Here is a 16,832-nt window from a genome sequence, read left to right on the forward strand (position 1 = left end):
TGCTGTACATAGGTCCCTGTGGGTTGCAGGTGACTTGAGGGCACATAACAGTGACAACATCATCTTATTTCCAGTGCCTTTTGGGAAATGAGATCATTATTTCATTTGAGATATCATCTACATATTTTGGAACTCTGATATTATTGCCATTTGTGTTAAAAAAAAAATCAGATTCCCTAGGGCATATCATTCACACTTGATTGTATTAGTCATATAGTTAAGTTATTCGTTGCCAGAGTAAACATGCTGGTGCTGACATCATCTGTCTACATATAATTTGAGGAAAATTTAAAAATTATATGAATTGGTTTCATTGTTATTAGGTATTGTTGAGTCAGCTCTGACTCAGTGATTCTGTGCCCAACACATCAAGCCCTGCTAAATCTTCCACCATTCTCACAACCTCTGCTGTGCTCATTGTTGTAGTCAGTGTCACTCCACTTCCTTGAGAGTGTTTGTATCCTCTGATCCTTTTGCAAGTGTAATGTCCTTTATCAAGAACTGGCCCTTCCTGTAGTATGTGAGATGTAGTCTAAAATTGCATGTGTTAAAAGTTATAAAATAGTTGTGATCTTGCTTTATTGCCCTTCATTCTTCCAGTCAAGTGTTTAGTTTCCAGCAAGAAAACCAACTGAGACGCTTCATATGATCTTAGCCAAAAAGGCCAAGAAGCTATTCCAGCTCAGACTCTTTTTTTTCCCTGTTAGCACTCACTATCTCATTAATTTATTCATTGAATCAGTAATTCAATAGTTTTAAAATACTAGTTTATTTACAAAATTCGAATACATTGTTTTTGAGAACAGATAATGGCAAGAAGCTGTGCTAGAATCCCCAAGGCAAGCGTTTTATCCAACAGATGCTCTGCTGAAGAAGGAGGGGCAAGCTCCTCCTGTGCCCATCTGATCTTGACGGTATGCAACAAGAGGGGGATAAAAGACTAAGCCTTTTAAGAGAGCACTGGTGTCCTAGTGGCAAGATGCTGCGCTGAAATCCCAAAGGCACACAGTTCGCATCTACCAGCCGCTCTACGGAAGCAGGATGGGCAGTCTCCTCCAGTGTGATTAACTGCCTATGAAAACCCACCAAAGGGTCTGCTATGGGTCAGTTCTCACTTGACGTACACCAACACAACAACAATATACTTATTTGCCCACTGTGACTCTTAACCAAAGCTAGAAGTTATTGGAAACATGTCTGGGGCACTGAGAATTGATGGGAAGATGGAGGGCAAGCCTTGGAATTAATGAAAAGATCTTGGGAGGTCAGAGCAGCAAAACCCAGAGGAAGTCAGCGTGGTCTCCATGATGCTGTTAGCACTCTTCAGATTGTTTACCTAGAGCTTTACAACATGTTAGATAGATAAAAGTAATTGGGAGACAGAGAAAGAAGCTGGCCCCAAGAAACAGTCTGAGAGGAATACCAAGTGACTGAGCACAGAAGGTAAAAATGGAGGGCAGACAAGGACAGTTTCTTTTAATAGGGATTTTAGGGAGGCCTAGGGAAGATGCTAGGAATTTTGGGCGGGAGTCCTATCAATCAACTTGGATATGGGCTTTTGTGATCAGGGCCTGAGTCTTATCAGTATCTCCTTGTTTGATCTGGTCACATTTTCAGGCCTGGGGACACCTGCTACATTCTTCCTCCAACAACTGAGCCTGCAGGCAATCTCAACTATCCGTTCAGTACAAGTATCATAGGGTGAAAGGATACTTCTGTGGGGTGCAAAAACTTTTCAGTCAGAGTTTAGAGTCACAGAGGTTAGAAGCAACCAAAAATTTCAATGAGTCAAAGCATGAGAGATACCATCATCCTCTACTTCCACCCTCTGTTCTCCATACTATGGCTTCTGTCTATAAGATAAAATACCAGCTACTATGTTCCTCAAGGGAGCTCTTATGCCTATTATTAAGAAACTGTGCTACAATCCCAAAAGCATGTGGTTCAAATTCACCATATATTGTGTGGGAGAAAAATGGGCAATCTTTTCCTGCCTAGGTCAGTTCCAACTTGACAGCAAACAACATGTTTCTCATAGGCTTTTCAAAGGCTGGTTATTTTAGAAATGCATGGCCAATCCTTAGTCTGTCTTAATCTAGAAGCTCTGCTAAAATCTCCCCACTTTAGGTGACCTGTTAGTATTAAAATCCCAATAGCACATCAGCTAGGAAGCTACCTCAGTACAGTAAACTGACAGACAAGTACTGTACTCATGATAACAAATGGTGAGCAAGCAAGCCTACATGTTGTTGTTGTTGTGTGCCATTGAGTCGCCTGTGACCATAGTGACCCTATGTACAGCATCTCTTAAGCCTGCCCTGTACTGAACCAGTCTCACTAATTCTGACACACCAACACCCATTGCCCCAGTTACTCTATCAATCTATCTCATCTAGGGTCTTTCTCTCCTGTGCTGTTCCTCTACCCTTCCAAATATGATGTCCTTCTCCATGGACTGGTCTGTCCTGGTCATGTGCCCAAAGTATGTGAGATGAAGTTTCAAAATCCTTGCCTCCAAGGAAAAACTTGGTTTCCCCCTCTCCAAGACAGATCTCTGTTTCCTTGGCAGTCCACGTTATGTTCAAGACCTCTTCTCCAGCACCGCAACTCAAAGGCATCAATTCTTCTGTCATCCTTAGTCATTGTCCAGCTCCCTAATGCGTAGCAAGTAATTGCAAAGACTATAGTCTGGATCAGGCACACCTTAGTCTCTAGACTAACATCGTTGCTTTCCAGTATTCTGGAGAGGTCTCTGACAGCAGATTTGCCTAATACAATTCACCTTTTGATTTCCTGACTGATGGTACCAAGAGTGTTGATTGTGAAGCTGAGCAAGCTGTAATTGTTAACAACCTCAACCTCTTCTCCATCTGTCATGGTGCTACCAATTGGCTCAGTGGTGAGAATCTTTGTTTTCTTGATGTTAAGCTTCAATCCATATCAAAGACTGTAGTCCTTGACCTGCAGCAAGTGCTTCATGTCCTCCTCAGTTTCAGCAAACAAGATTGTGTCATCTGTATAACATAGGTATCTGATGAGTCTTCCTCCAATCCTGATGCAACATTCTTTCTCATAAAGCCCTGCTTCCCAAATGATCTGTTCTGCATATAGATAGAAAAAGTATGGAGACGGGATGCATCCCTGATGCACTCCTTTCCTGATTTTGAATCATTCAGTGTTTCCCTGCTCTGTTTTGAGGACTGCTTCCTGGTCCAAGTATAGGTTTCACATAAGCACAATCAAGTGTTCTGGGATTCCTACTTTCCTCAAGGTTAGTCACAATTTGTTGTGATCCACACAATCAAATGCCTTTTAAATAGTCAATGAAACACAAATAGACATTCCTCCAGCACTCTTTGCTTTCAAGATCCATCTGACTTTGGCAATAATGTCTCTGGTGCCACAACCTCTTCTACACCCAGCTTGTATTTCTGGTAGTTCTCTGTCAATGTACTGATCCAGTCATTTTTTTATAATCTTCAACAAGATTTCCATAGTGTGTAGTATTAGTGATACTGTTGTCACCTTTTTTTTTTGGAATGGGAATAAATATGGATCTCTTCCAGTCAGTTAGCCAGGTAGTCCTCCAAATTTCTTGGCACAACCCTATATTTACATGAATTATACAGTAAACAGCACCATGCAAGTAATTTTCTCCAACCCCCCCCCCCAATATAGCAAATAAATGCTGTAACCCTAATATCAGAAAAGCCTGACAGACTATAGAGTGTACTGACTTCTCCCAATGAGGATGGCTCAAACCTCAAACTCCTATCACACTCACATTCTTTCTAGATGCTCCTGGTGAAGATGGCAGTCCAGCCAGCATTTGCCATTTCTCTGGGTGCTGCTGCCTGGTGAAGGTTTTGCTCTGGCTGGCACCTGTCCTGAGTCTGGGTACAGCTCCCTGCTGTATCCTCCCTGAGGATGGTGCTGATGTCAGGGATCTTTCCAGAGTTCTGAAAAGCATTGATGTCAAGTTAAACATTAAGGTACACCTGATTCAAGTCAGAGTCTTTCCAGTCAGCTGCTATGGTTAATGGGAAGAAGGAATCAATGCATTGGAGCCGTGGTGTTGGTGAAGAGTGCTGAATGTCCCATAGAATTCCAAAAGAACAAACAGATATGCCTAGAGAAGGTGAAACTAAGAGTGTTCCTTGGAGAAAAAGATAGCAAAGATTTGTCTCACATATTTTGGTCATGTTGTTAGGAGAGGCTATTTGTAGAAAGACACATCATGTTTGGAAAGGTGGAGGTCAGCAAAGGACAGGAAGATCCTCAGTGAGATGGACTGACATAGTTCTGTAGCAGTGGGCTCAAATGTGTTATGAATGATAAGGATGGTGTAGGGTAGGACAGGATTCAGATCTGTTGTTCATAGGGTTGCTATGAGTCCTAAACAACTTGACAGTATTTAACAACTATGTTCCTCACTAGTTTAGAGTGCATGCATTTTGATGGACTGTACCATGTCATCTGGACGTGAGCATATAGTGATGATGGCATGGTAGAATCAGTGGGTCCATTGGCACAAGCCCCCTGTCCTCTCTTCCAATATTAGGTGACTTCTTCAGCTTTTAGCAAAGTGTGCAACACTTGACTCTGTAAAACATTCCATAAGTTAATGGAGAGTAGTGTAAAAATATCTATTTGCAGTCAGAACGTATCAGTGTCCCATCCACAATGGCACCCTACCCAGAATAAGACACTGTCTACAAAGAGCAGAAAACAAGACATGAGGGCATAGAACCTTCAACATATCTCTGAAAGGTCCAGAGGGAGTAAGAATAGCACAGCCCCTCACTGCCCCAGAACTGAAAGAAAATAAAGAGCCTGTAGCCCAGTCCCAACCAACAGCAAGAGGTTTATTTATTTGTTCTCAACTCACAGACTCAAGTTGTGGTACTGAAAATGGGGTTTATGAAATAAGAGAGTGGGAGAGGCAAAGAGTACCCAATACAAGTCCAGGTTTTAGCCCAAATTCCAAGGCACAATTCCTCCATTACTCCAGGCTTTAAATCCAGTTCAATAGTCAAATCCAAATCATCTAGGAAGGTTTGCCTTTGGGCAGTGCAGTTATAAGTTAGTTTCTCCTTTAAGCATCAGTCAAGAGCAGCAAAAACCTTTAACTGTGGCCAGTAGGGTGTGTCTCCCTCAGGTCTTGCCACCACAAATCTTGCTCACCTCAAGTCTTGCTGCACAGTGAGGGAAGTGCACTTTCTCTTATCCTACTCCTACAGCTGCTGATGATTTGCAAGTCCATGCTTATTTGCAAGATCATGTGTCTGCAGTTAAGGTAGCTGGCGACCAGAGGGGGCTAACTGTAATGACTAAAAAAAACACCCAACTTTTAGGCAAATACCACAGGCACTGTATCCAACGACCCAGCAGCTTTTGGAAAATTGGATATTAAGCAATGCTGGTCCAGGACTACCTGGTTAAGAGAACGTCTCTGTTATAGTGCATATGGTAAAAATACTGACTGATAGCTATGTTGTTGTTAGATACTATCAAGTTAACAAGTAATCACAGCAACCCTATGAACAGCAAAGCTGAATCTTGCCCTATCCTGCACCATCCTTACAATTTCTGCCATGTTGATCCCATTGTTATTGTCAGTCTATCAACGTATTTAATCTCATTAAGAGTTGTCTTCTCTTTTGGTGACCCTTTATCTTTCTAAGCATATCTTTTTCTCCCCCCAAGGACTGGCCTGTCCGAATGAAGTTTCACCATCTTTGCATCTAAGGAAAACCCTGGTTGCACTTCCTCTGACACAGATTTATTTGTTCTTTTAGTAGTTCATGGTATATTCAATAATACTCTTATCCACACCACAGTTCAAAAGCATAAATTCTTTGATCTTCCATGTTCATTGTATTCAGCTTTCAGATGTATATAGAACAATTGAAAACACCAGTGCTTCAGTCAAGCACACATTAGTCTTTTTTTCACACCTTAATCTTTAAACTGACATCATTGCTTAGGAACTCCTGATCTCAATATAAGGATATAAGAATACACTGCTAATAAGTCTAATATTGGCAACATTCCCCCCCTCCATCCAGCCAGAATCTTTCATTCAAACTTCTTCACTTTGTGGAAAAAATTTTAATGATTCCTCAAAAAGTTAGACATAGAATTAACAGTTACTTACACTCTTTTAAGTATACACTCAAGAGAAATGAAAGCATATCCATGTGTCCACACAGAAACTTGTACATGCATGTTATTAACATTATTCACAGCAGCCAAAATGTGAAAGTAAATATCCACCAATGGCTGAATGGATAAACATACTGTGCAGTGGGATATTATTCAGTCACGAAAAGAAGTGAGATAGTTGTGTGTGAGGTACCTGTATGAGGGAGCTGTGGTAGCACAGTCCATCGGGAGTTTCACTGCTAATCCAAGGGCTGCCCTTCTCTACTTGATTGAATCCAACAGCTGCTCTGCAGGAGAAAAATGGGCAGTCTTCTCTGTGCCGTGTATGGCGTTGAAAACGCACAGGAGGGTCAGCTATGCGTCAGAGCTAACCAGTGACAGAGAGACATGCTGGATGAACCTTATGCTTAATGAAAGAAGGCAAAGAGAAAGGTTGCCTACTATATGTTTCTAATGTATGTAGAATAGGAAAATCAGTAGAGACAGAAAGCAGGTTATTGAGGGATATGGGGATAAAAATGATGAGTGATGTCCCCTGATGGGGTAAAAAAGGGAAAATGTCTCATGATTAAAAATCTTTTCATTTAGAGTGAGCACAGCATTATAAACACACTAAATTTACTAACCTATGTACTGTGAAATAGGGAGCTCTGTTGGTCTAGTAGTACAGAATTGTGCTGAAAACCCAAAGGCTTGAGGTTCTAATCCATCAGCTTCTCTGTGGGAGACAGATGGGCACTCTCCTCCCGTGCTGTTTACTGCTTCTGAAAACCTGCTTGCTAGAGGGTCAGCTATGAGGCGGTTCTAACTCGACAGTAAATAACAACATACATATTGAAATAGTCAGTTGTGCCTTTTAAGAATCTCACCTCAATGTTTTTAAAAAGCCCTTTCTCTATTCCACTTCTTCTCTCTACCCAACAGCGGTTTTCATGATTCTAACAAAATAAGTCATTTATTTACAAGTTACTGAGTGCACTGAGTGAAATAGACATAGTTTCTGCCCTCTCCTCACACTCAGCTGGGAGAAAGTGGGAGAGAGAACTGCACACAGGAGTACTAACCTTGAGTACACAATGATCCTTCCTACCACCCTGCCAACAGATGCAAATCATCTGAGCAACCACTTCTGCTTTTAGTGAGGAAAATTCCTTTGATAACAACCTAAACATGATGCAAGAGGGAGAAGAGCTTCTGATCAGCTAAGATCTCTCCCCAGGAGAATCCGATGGACGTCTCCTAATACTGAGCAGGATTCCTTCGCTGTCCTGAGAGCCCACTTGAGACTGGTTACAGTTAATTTCAGAGTGATAGCAGTTTGCTTTACCCAGTGATTTTCCATAGAAATGTTCTACTGCATGCTACGTTGACCCAGATACAGAGTTTCCCCAAGTCAGTATGGCAGAGGACGAGGGGCTTGGGAATTGAAGATATTTCCAAGAGAGCAATTATAATGTCTAATAAAACTAACATGGAAAGAGAGGTGTTAATTGATAGAAAGCTACTGAGTTAGCAAATAGAACTCCTTTTTTTTCCCTTTTATATGGAACACTCCGCGAATTTGCATGTCATCCTTGTGCAGGTGCCATGCTAATCTTCTCTGTATCGTTTCAATTTTATTATATGTGCTGCCAAAGCAAGCACAATTAGAAATCCTGATAAAAGAAAATAAAGAATTCTCTTTAAAACATGCTCAGAATCTAGGAAATTATTATCAAAACCCCACAAACTGTCCAGCAGGAGGAAGATGTAGCAGTCTGCTTCCATAAAGATTTACATTCTTGGCAAACATGGAGCAGTTGTGTTCTGTACTGTAGGTCACAATAAGTTGCAACTGATTTAACAGCAATGGGTTTGGCTTGGGCTCTGTCTAATAACAGAGACTTAAACCAGATTTCTTTCAAGACAATGCACATCTACCTAAGCTCACACAATTGGAATGACCTTCAAAATTAAAATCCATAAAACTATTCCAATTAATTGCATTATTTATAACCTGGCAAAAGATGCAGCAATGTTTTCCTATGTGTCTTAGTAGTGCTTGGGAAAAGTTGTTTGTGTTTGTTTTTCAAATAATCACTTGAGAGCTCTCTCACAATTTTATGGAGAAACAGTGAAATAAGAGAAAAGATAATAAAGGTTTGGTGAAATTTATTCTTTTTCACACTGCCACAGCTGTGATTTTAGCAGCAAGAATAAAGAAGGGTGTGAAAATTTGAGAGTAATGGAGAATCCACTGAATTCCACAATGATGTTTATTGTCTTAACAAATAGATGCAGATGCACTTGCTTAAGGGTGAGCTCAGTGGCTAAGGTCACTGAGAACTTGGAAGCTCAGAAATAAGGGATTTCTAATTTAAAACATAGTTAGCACCTTTACTTTCCAATATGACTAATTATCTAATATATTGTACTTTGTTCTGGGTGCCATCGAATTGATTACAACTCATAGCAACCCCACGGACACAGATGTGATATTTGCCCTATCCTGTGCCATCCTCACCGTCTCTGATATGCTGGAGCCCATGGTTACAGTCACAGTGTCAATCCGTCTTATTGGAGATCTTCTCTTTCTCTGACCTTCCACCTTTCCCAATATGATGTCCTTTTATAAGGACCAGCCCCTCCTGATAACATGCCCAAAGTATGTGAGATGAAGTTTGACTATCCTTGCCTCTAAAGAGCCATCCTGATTGCACTTCCTCCAAGACAGACTCATTTGTTCTTTAGGCAGACCACAGAATATTCAGTGTGCTTCTCCATCACTACTCACAGGCATCGATGCTTCTGTCATGTTTATTCATTGTCCAACTCTCAAAAGGGAGTTATGGTGTTGGTGTGGCCTAGAGGTAAGAATCTACACCACAATCTCAAGGGCACATGGTTCAACTCCTCCAGCTGCTTTCAGATGTGCAGAAAGTAGTTGAAAAGACCATAATTTGGATCAGGTGTATGTTAGTGTTTAAACTAACAACATTGCTTTTCATCTTTTTGGAGAGATCCATGATAGCAGATTTTCCCAGTGCAACCTGTCTTTTGATCAATTTCTTGACTGTTGGGCAATGGGTCTTGATTGTAGATCCAAATAAAACTCAATAATTGACAATACAGCAAACAATTATTGGCATGTATCATTTGCCAGCCCATAGAATAGTTAGAACATACAGAAATGAAAATAGTTTATCTTCCAAGAGTTTTTTTTTTTATTTTTTTTTTTTGTGCGTGTACCATCAAATCAGATCTGACTGGTACAGGAGGAGATTGTCCCTCCTTCCCCGGCAGAGCATCTGGTGGGTTTGAACCGTGTGCCTCTGGGATTGTAGTTGCAGTTCCTTGCCACTAGGCCACCAGAGCTTCCCTAATCTTCCAAGAGTTTTAAATTCAGTGGAAAGACACTAATAAATCCAATCACAGCACATTTAGAAAACTGATAGACTCTTGAGTTAATTTTGCCAAAGGTGCCTTAGAAACAGAAGAGAAGAAATACCTAGGAAAAATAAGGTAGAGAGGTCAGTGGAAGAGGAGATGTGGTGACAAGAATTCATTGTTCAAAATGGCTATCCTGGCCATTAACGTTGCCACCTAACTGGGTGGGATCGTAAAAATAGGGTGTTTTAGCCTGTCCACAAGGGAATTGGCTGGTTTCACCATCATATGTTCCTATTCTCATTTTACAGTTGGTTTCAGAAACAGTGGGATTCCTTGCAATGGTGCCAGAATCTGAAGCTCAGGATTTTGTAAGCACACAGAATTTCCTTTGGGCTTGGGAAGTACAGCTAAGATGGTTAGTTTTATTGCTACAAAGGGGCAAAGAAAAAGCTAAAAGCCACTTTTGGTCTGAGAGGAAAGGCAGGGGCCCAAAGCCATATACATACAAATGAGAGATAGTTAAGGATGGTCCTTAAGGGTAGAGAATGAAGATGAAATTGGGAATTTCTCTGAAGATTTATGTGTTATAAGGTTTGTGTTGATTTAATTTTATGGATACTGATGTTATTTCTATGGAGTAATGTTAAGATATAGTGTAAAAATTAATACTGGCACCACAACAAGATAAAGGTAAATAACCCAATTGCAAAATGAGCACAGGATATGAACAGACACTTCACCAAAGAAGACATTCAGATGGCGAACAGACACATGAAGAAATGGTCAAAATCCCTAGCTCTAAGAACGATACAAATCAAAACAACTATGAGATACCATTTCACCCCAGTAAGAATAGCAAAATAGAACAGCAAGCAACAAATGCTGGTGAGGTTGTGGAGAAAGTGGAACCCTTATCCAGTGCTGGTGGGAGTGTAAAATGGTGCAAGCACTACAGAAGACAGTATAGCACTTTCTCAAAAAGTTGCAAATAGAGATACCATGTGATCCAGCAATTCCACTCTGGGAAATATACCCTTAAAAAACCATAACTGCCACCCAAGCGAATATATGCACAGCCATGTTTATTGCAGCTTTGTTCACAATAGCAAAGAGCTGGAAACAACCCAAGTACCCATCAACAAACAATGGATAAAGAAGCTCTGGCATATTCACACAATGGAATACTATGTAGCATTCAAAAACAAGGAACTCATGCAATATTATGCAAAATGAATGACCCTGGAGGACATTATGCTTAGTGAAATATCTAATCACAATAGGACAAATATTGCATAGGGCCACTTTTGTAAAATGGGACTGACATCAAAGTTGAGGGAAGACAGAAAAGGAGGGGAGGAATGATGTATATTGCATTGAAACAGATGAGGGAGAGAACTGTTTAAAAGGCTATATGAATAGTATTCTTGTTATTACAGAAGTCCAGAGTGAAGGCTGCCTAGTGGAGTGGACTTTGGGGGGAGGGATTACATAACAATGAAAGAGTTTTTCTTTTACTTTTCAAGGAGAAGAGTGAATTGGGGGTTGGGGGGAGTAGGTAGGGAGAAAAGTGCAGCAATGAATGTCTGGAAATGCTGTCTCTGTAAACTCATTAAAATTAATAAAAATATTTAAAAAATTAATACTGGATAGTATAGATTATAGGAAGCATGTAAGTGTGCCTTCAGCTAGTGCTTGATTGAATATGCTAAAAGGAAAGATTTGTCCTAGAGAAATGCTTGCTGAAAGTAGTAGAATTTGTTTGGGCATGGGGCTTAGTCTGGGGAATATTAAGCCGTACCTACCCAGTACAGATTTACATTTGAATGAATTTGTAAACTCACATTGGAGTTTTAATTGAAGAGATCAAAGAAGTGTCTGCCTTCCTGTGTGCTGAGGCAAGGAAAAACAGGTGCCCATCAAGCGTCCTCTTCTAGGCCTGGAAGTTAAAGGGAACTGGCAAGTGTGCTCATTCATGGAAGTCATGCAGCGTTGAAGAGAGGCTGAGTTGGGGAGGGGGCGTTCCATTGACACTGCTAATCTAGTTTGCACGGAAGTATGGATAAGCAAAGGTATGTTGGTCAGAGGAAGAGGAGGTGGTGAAGACTCCTGACTTATTGACTTAGCCTGTGTGAGAGGCTAAAACGGAGAGTGGAGGGATAAGCAGATTGGAAATGCAGGAAGACATGTGGACCCCTGAGTTTGTGGCTGTGCCCATTGCACCATGTCATAGATGGCTAGACCAGAACCCAGCCAGATAAAGAGCTGTTTGGTGCTGTAAGCTAGGGTTAATTGTTGCAATCTGATGACTTGCTGTGAACTGAACTTTGCATATAGATGTAGATGCTGAAGGCTCCAGCTGAAACAGAAGATTCTTAGTCAAAGAAAGGTGCTTGTTTACTCATAGTACTGGTTTGTTGTTGTTGTTAAGTGCTGTTGCGTCAACTCATAGCAACCTGATAGGGTTTCCAAGGCTGTAAATACTCTTACAGAGTAGGTAATGAGTTTGAACAGCTAGCTTGAACAGTTAGCCTTTTAATTAACATCAGAGCACTTTAACCACTGAGCCATAGGACTCCTCTGGCCGAGGCAAGAAGGATAAATATCCTGACCTCTCTTTCCTCCTGTCTCCATTCAGCAAGTGCCTCTCACTATTATGGAACCTCATTGGTTCCAATGAGGTAGAGGAGGCCAGAAGTTCATGCCTGGTAAAACATGAGCTAGCAAACCGAGGAAGTAGATACTGACATGCCTGGAAAGGCTGCCCACACCCAGAAACAACCTAATTAGTATTTTAGGTGCATGAGTGATATCAAAGGACAGTGGACCAGAATTAAGAATCACCCAGTGAACTTTGAACTCTCCATGATGACCTTGCATTGGCCCATACTCCAGTCCCAAGGCACACCTAGATGAGGAAGCCATTTCTCCAACCTCACCTCCTCCATTACTTACTTTCCAGGAAGTATATCCCTCTGGGATATACCTTGTCTAATAAATTTCACCTTCACTTGTTCCTCCTCACTTAACTTGGCCTCATGCACTAACAAAGGCCTCACCCTACATTCCCAATCTAGTGCTCCAATGAAGCCTCAGCCTATACCAGGGCTATTTTGAGCAACACCGACAATGGCCCTTCTAAGGGCCCCCACCCACACTGCTCTAAAGTTGGCTCTCCTAAGAGCCACTGAAATTGCTAAACACTTTGCTCCCTCAGTAGCTAGGGCATCATCCCTTCCAATTACTCCTGCCTAGCTTAATTCTTTACCTGGGTGAAGGGAATGAAGCCAGGGCATTGACCCCATCGTAACACCACTGTCTGAATCTAACTCTTCTCCCTGAATCTAAGAAAGCAAGGGATTCTGGGGAGAGTTTGTTTGTAAAAGACCAGCTTCTCTTAAGATGTGGCTTGCTCTGCAACGTAAGCTGTTCTCCTACTCCTTCTCTCTTATTTTCAACCACAGAGATGCATTAATTATTGTACCAGATATTTAAGAATAAAAACAATCATAAGCAAGTTTGAGAGGAAGCACTGGGTAAAGTGCTTATTTCTCTATCTAAAGGTAAATACTACTTTAAAGTTTGCTTAAGATCTGTCGCCCTTAATGTATAAATTCCAGTTAAATCACATTAAGGTATCTTCAAATTTTATGATGGTGCCATATTGCTTGAGGGAGGGAGAGGAGAACCAAATCCTCTTTTTACAGCCTTTTTCTGTTTTTTTTTTATTTTTCAGATCAATAACACGAGCTTATTACCGCAACTCTGTTGGTGGATTTTTAGTATTTGACATTACTAACCGGCAATCCTTTGAACATGTGAGAGCTTGGTTCGAAGAAGCAAAAATGCATGTACAGCCGTTTCGGATTGTATTCCTGCTAGTGGGACATAAATGTGATTTAGCTTCACAACGTCAAGTTACAAGGGAAGAAGCTGAAAAACTGTCAGCAGACTGTGGTATGAAGTATATAGAAACCTCAGCCAAAGATGCCACAAATGTGGAAGAATCCTTCACAATCTTGACGAGAGAAATATATGAACTCATTAAAAAAGGAGAAATTGGTATTCAGGATGGCTGGGAAGGGGTTAAAAGTGGTTTTGTTCCAAATATGGTGCATTCTTCAGAGGAAGCTGTAAAGCCCAGAAAAGAATGCGTCTGCTGACATCAAACATGCCAAAGAACTAACAAGAGTATTTTGGGTGTTATTTCAGTAAAGACTTCCACATTAGTAGAATGATGCATTAAACACATTTTAAAAGTCATTTGCCTGACTCAAAAGTCCTTATTAACACTATTTTGTAAGGTATTTCATTCGGAGCTCTATGGTTATGTATGCTACAAGATTGGATATTTTGTCAAACGATCAGGCAAAGCCAATAAGTTTTTCTTGAAACTGGAACATCTACACACGTAATTACCTCTCTTTTCACCTTTCTACTTTTTCTCATGCAGCTGACTTTGGTATCCAAATATGTCAATAATAATTCCTTTTCTTGACAGTCTAAAATGAGGAGTTGGTTTTGGTGTGTTTGTTTATATATTCATATACAGTATGATGGGATGACTCTTATCAGAAATTATATTCTTTTAAGTTAATGAATTTTGAACAGTAAAGAGTGTAAAAATGCACTGTTCACTTACAAAGAAAGAATCTCAGAGGTATCTACCAGGATTAAAATAGTAGTTTCTTATGTAAAGAACCAAGTTTTTAACCATTCTCTGAAATATTTATCCTCCCCTAATTTTGTCTAAATATTGCAGTTAGTTTTATAATCATTTTTCTTTATTGTATTGCTTCTGGAAATTTTGTTTTATGAATGTGTCTAAGAATCCAAGCAAAATATTTTATTGCAAGTATTTTTTAAAATAAAAGTGAGCAACTATTTATCAGCAGATTTTATTTTCATGCTTTAGTCCTTACTTAGAAAAAACCAAATTTTCTTATATTCCGGCATTCTCAAAGAAATTAAATGCAATTTACCTTGAACTACTGTCAGAATTATCAGGATAGGTAAATAGAGTAAATTTCTAAATGATCGCATTTCCAACACAAGAATAGGAAAAGGCAGGGGAAATTGGCTAAAAGGGCAATAATTTAGTATTCAAACTGTATTTTTCATTTTTATCTGTCAAAGTGAAGATGGAATAATGAATTAAGAAGGTAAAATGACTTTGCATTCTCTAATTTTGCTTTCTTATTTACACTACTATTTCCTTGAACATTTTTATCATAATGTCAAATATTTTGTAAAATATGTTTCTCAGGGGAGCTCTGGTGGCCTAGTGGCAAGGAGCTGCAACTATAATCTCAGAGGCGAACGGTTCGAATCCACCAGATGCTCTGCTGGGGAAGGAGGGACAATCTCCTCCTGTACCAGTCAGATCTGATTTGACGGTACACGCACCCAAAAATAATAAAATAAAAATTTAAAAAAAAAATGTTTCTGTTCTGTATACTGTTTCTAATCCCAAAGAAAGCATCACATGAAGTTGCCTTCTTAGAACCATGAGGACTTTACTAGTAAATGTTACCTGCTTCGTTGGAAAGCTTAGTAGCTTAGTAGACTAGCAGAAAAAATATTTAACTAGACGTCAGAAAATCTTGAATTCTAACCTTGCCTTTGCTGTATCTATATATGACCATGAGTCAGCCACTTAACCCACAGTGTTCTCATCTATAATATGAGGCTAATAATGTCTCATTTATAATATTTTATGGCATTATTGTGAGAATCAAGTGAATGATGTAAAAAAGCTTTGTAAATTGGGAAGACATTACACAAATGTGAAATTATCAGCAGCTCTTGTGCATGAGAATTTTGAGTTTTTATAATATTCCTTCCCTACAGGTACAGAAGGAGCACAAAAGGTACATGCTTTCATAGAAAAACTTCTTGGGGAAACTTTTTGGCCTAGATGCTTACCTTCTCTGCCTTTTCACTCTGAAATACTGTCCTCCAAAGTGGCAATGACAGGGAGGAAGTCCCTGGAGAGTTAATTCAATCAACAATCTTAAGAAACAGGATTGAAATCATCAAAACCAGTATACATTATAATGTGTGAACCAAAACCAAACCCGAGTGCTCCCATCAAGTTGATTACAACTCATAGTAACCCTACAGAACAAAGCAGAACCACCCTACAGGTTTTCCTGTGTTGTAGACTTGCTTTTATTATTGTTGTTGTTGCTGTGTACCAAGTTGGATCCAACTGGCACAGGAGGAGATTACCCCTCCTTCTCCAGCAGAGCATCTGGTGGATTCGAACTGTGCACCTTTGGAATTGCAGCACAGCTCCTTGCAGCACAATGCCTTGCCACTAGAGCTCCCTTGTGTTGTAGATCTTATGATAAGAAGCTCTTCCACGTCTCCTGAGGAGCAGCTGGTGGATTCAAACCACCAACTTCTCCTTAGCAAGCCAATACTGTAATAACTACTGTGCAACAAGGTTTCATGTTGATTCAGTTTAATTTAAAAGGAGTTTTAAAAATAATAGCTAGGCAAGCTCTGGTGGCCTAGTGGCAAGAAACTGCACTGTAATCCCAGAGGTGTGCAGTTCAGATCCACCAGATGCTCTGCTGGAGAAGGAGGAACAATCTCCTCCTGTACCAGTCTGATCCGATTTGACGGTGTACCCACACACACACACACACACTCTCTCTCTCTCTCTCTAATAATAATAAAATTTAAAATAATAATAATAGCTATTGGTTAACAACCTAGGGAATTTTGTTCTTTTGAATTGTCACTAATTCTTTCTTACAGCATGGCTTTTTTTTTCTTGGCCCTACTCACATCTATTACCAGATTTTACTAAATTAGCAGGCAAAGCCAAGAACTTTTTCTTGAAGCACAAATGTCTACATAATTACCATCATTCTCATGTTAGCAGGTATCTGACATTAGTGTCCAAATATGTCAGCATTCCCCACTTTTCTTGACAGTTTGAAATGTGTCTTTATACATCTCTGAAGTAGGTATTTAATTGTATTTTTAACTATGTATTTTCCAGGTTCATATAAGAATTTTAATAATATTTATGGAGCGAAGAATATAAATTAGAACATCAGTACAAAGGGTTTTTTTAATATATTGGCAACTCTGTCTTGATATCTATAGAGTCATTTTACTCAAGTTGAATTCAAAGTATAATTAGTAAGATAAAAAAGCATTTGTCTCCAAAATGAGAAGTAACCTAATTTGACTGTTACAGTACAAATCTTAGATTGAAGCAATTGACCTCCACTCCAAAAGATTTAAACTCACCTAATGTGATTGTTACAGTTCAAATCTTAGATTGA

The 16,832-nt window shown here is 39.8% G+C and overlaps 1 protein-coding gene across 1 annotated transcript in view; it reads left to right on the plus strand.

Annotated features, from left to right (window-relative positions):
- RAB39A (RAB39A, member RAS oncogene family) overlaps positions 1–13,694 on the plus strand; it is a 44,666-nt gene extending 30,972 nt beyond the window's left edge. Inside the window, exon 2 of the mRNA XM_006899042.1 lies at positions 13,268–13,694. Within this exon, the coding sequence (XP_006899104.1) occupies positions 13,268–13,694 (427 nt within the window). The remainder of the gene's footprint in view (positions 1–13,267) is intronic.
- The last annotated feature ends 3,138 nt before the right edge of the window (positions 13,695–16,832 follow it).

The sequence above is a fragment of the Elephantulus edwardii genome, unplaced genomic scaffold (genome assembly GCF_000299155.1).
Source record: "Elephantulus edwardii isolate Elephantulus edwardi_28Jun2011 unplaced genomic scaffold, EleEdw1.0 scaffold00245, whole genome shotgun sequence".
NCBI classification, from domain to species: domain Eukaryota; kingdom Metazoa; phylum Chordata; class Mammalia; order Macroscelidea; family Macroscelididae; genus Elephantulus; species Elephantulus edwardii.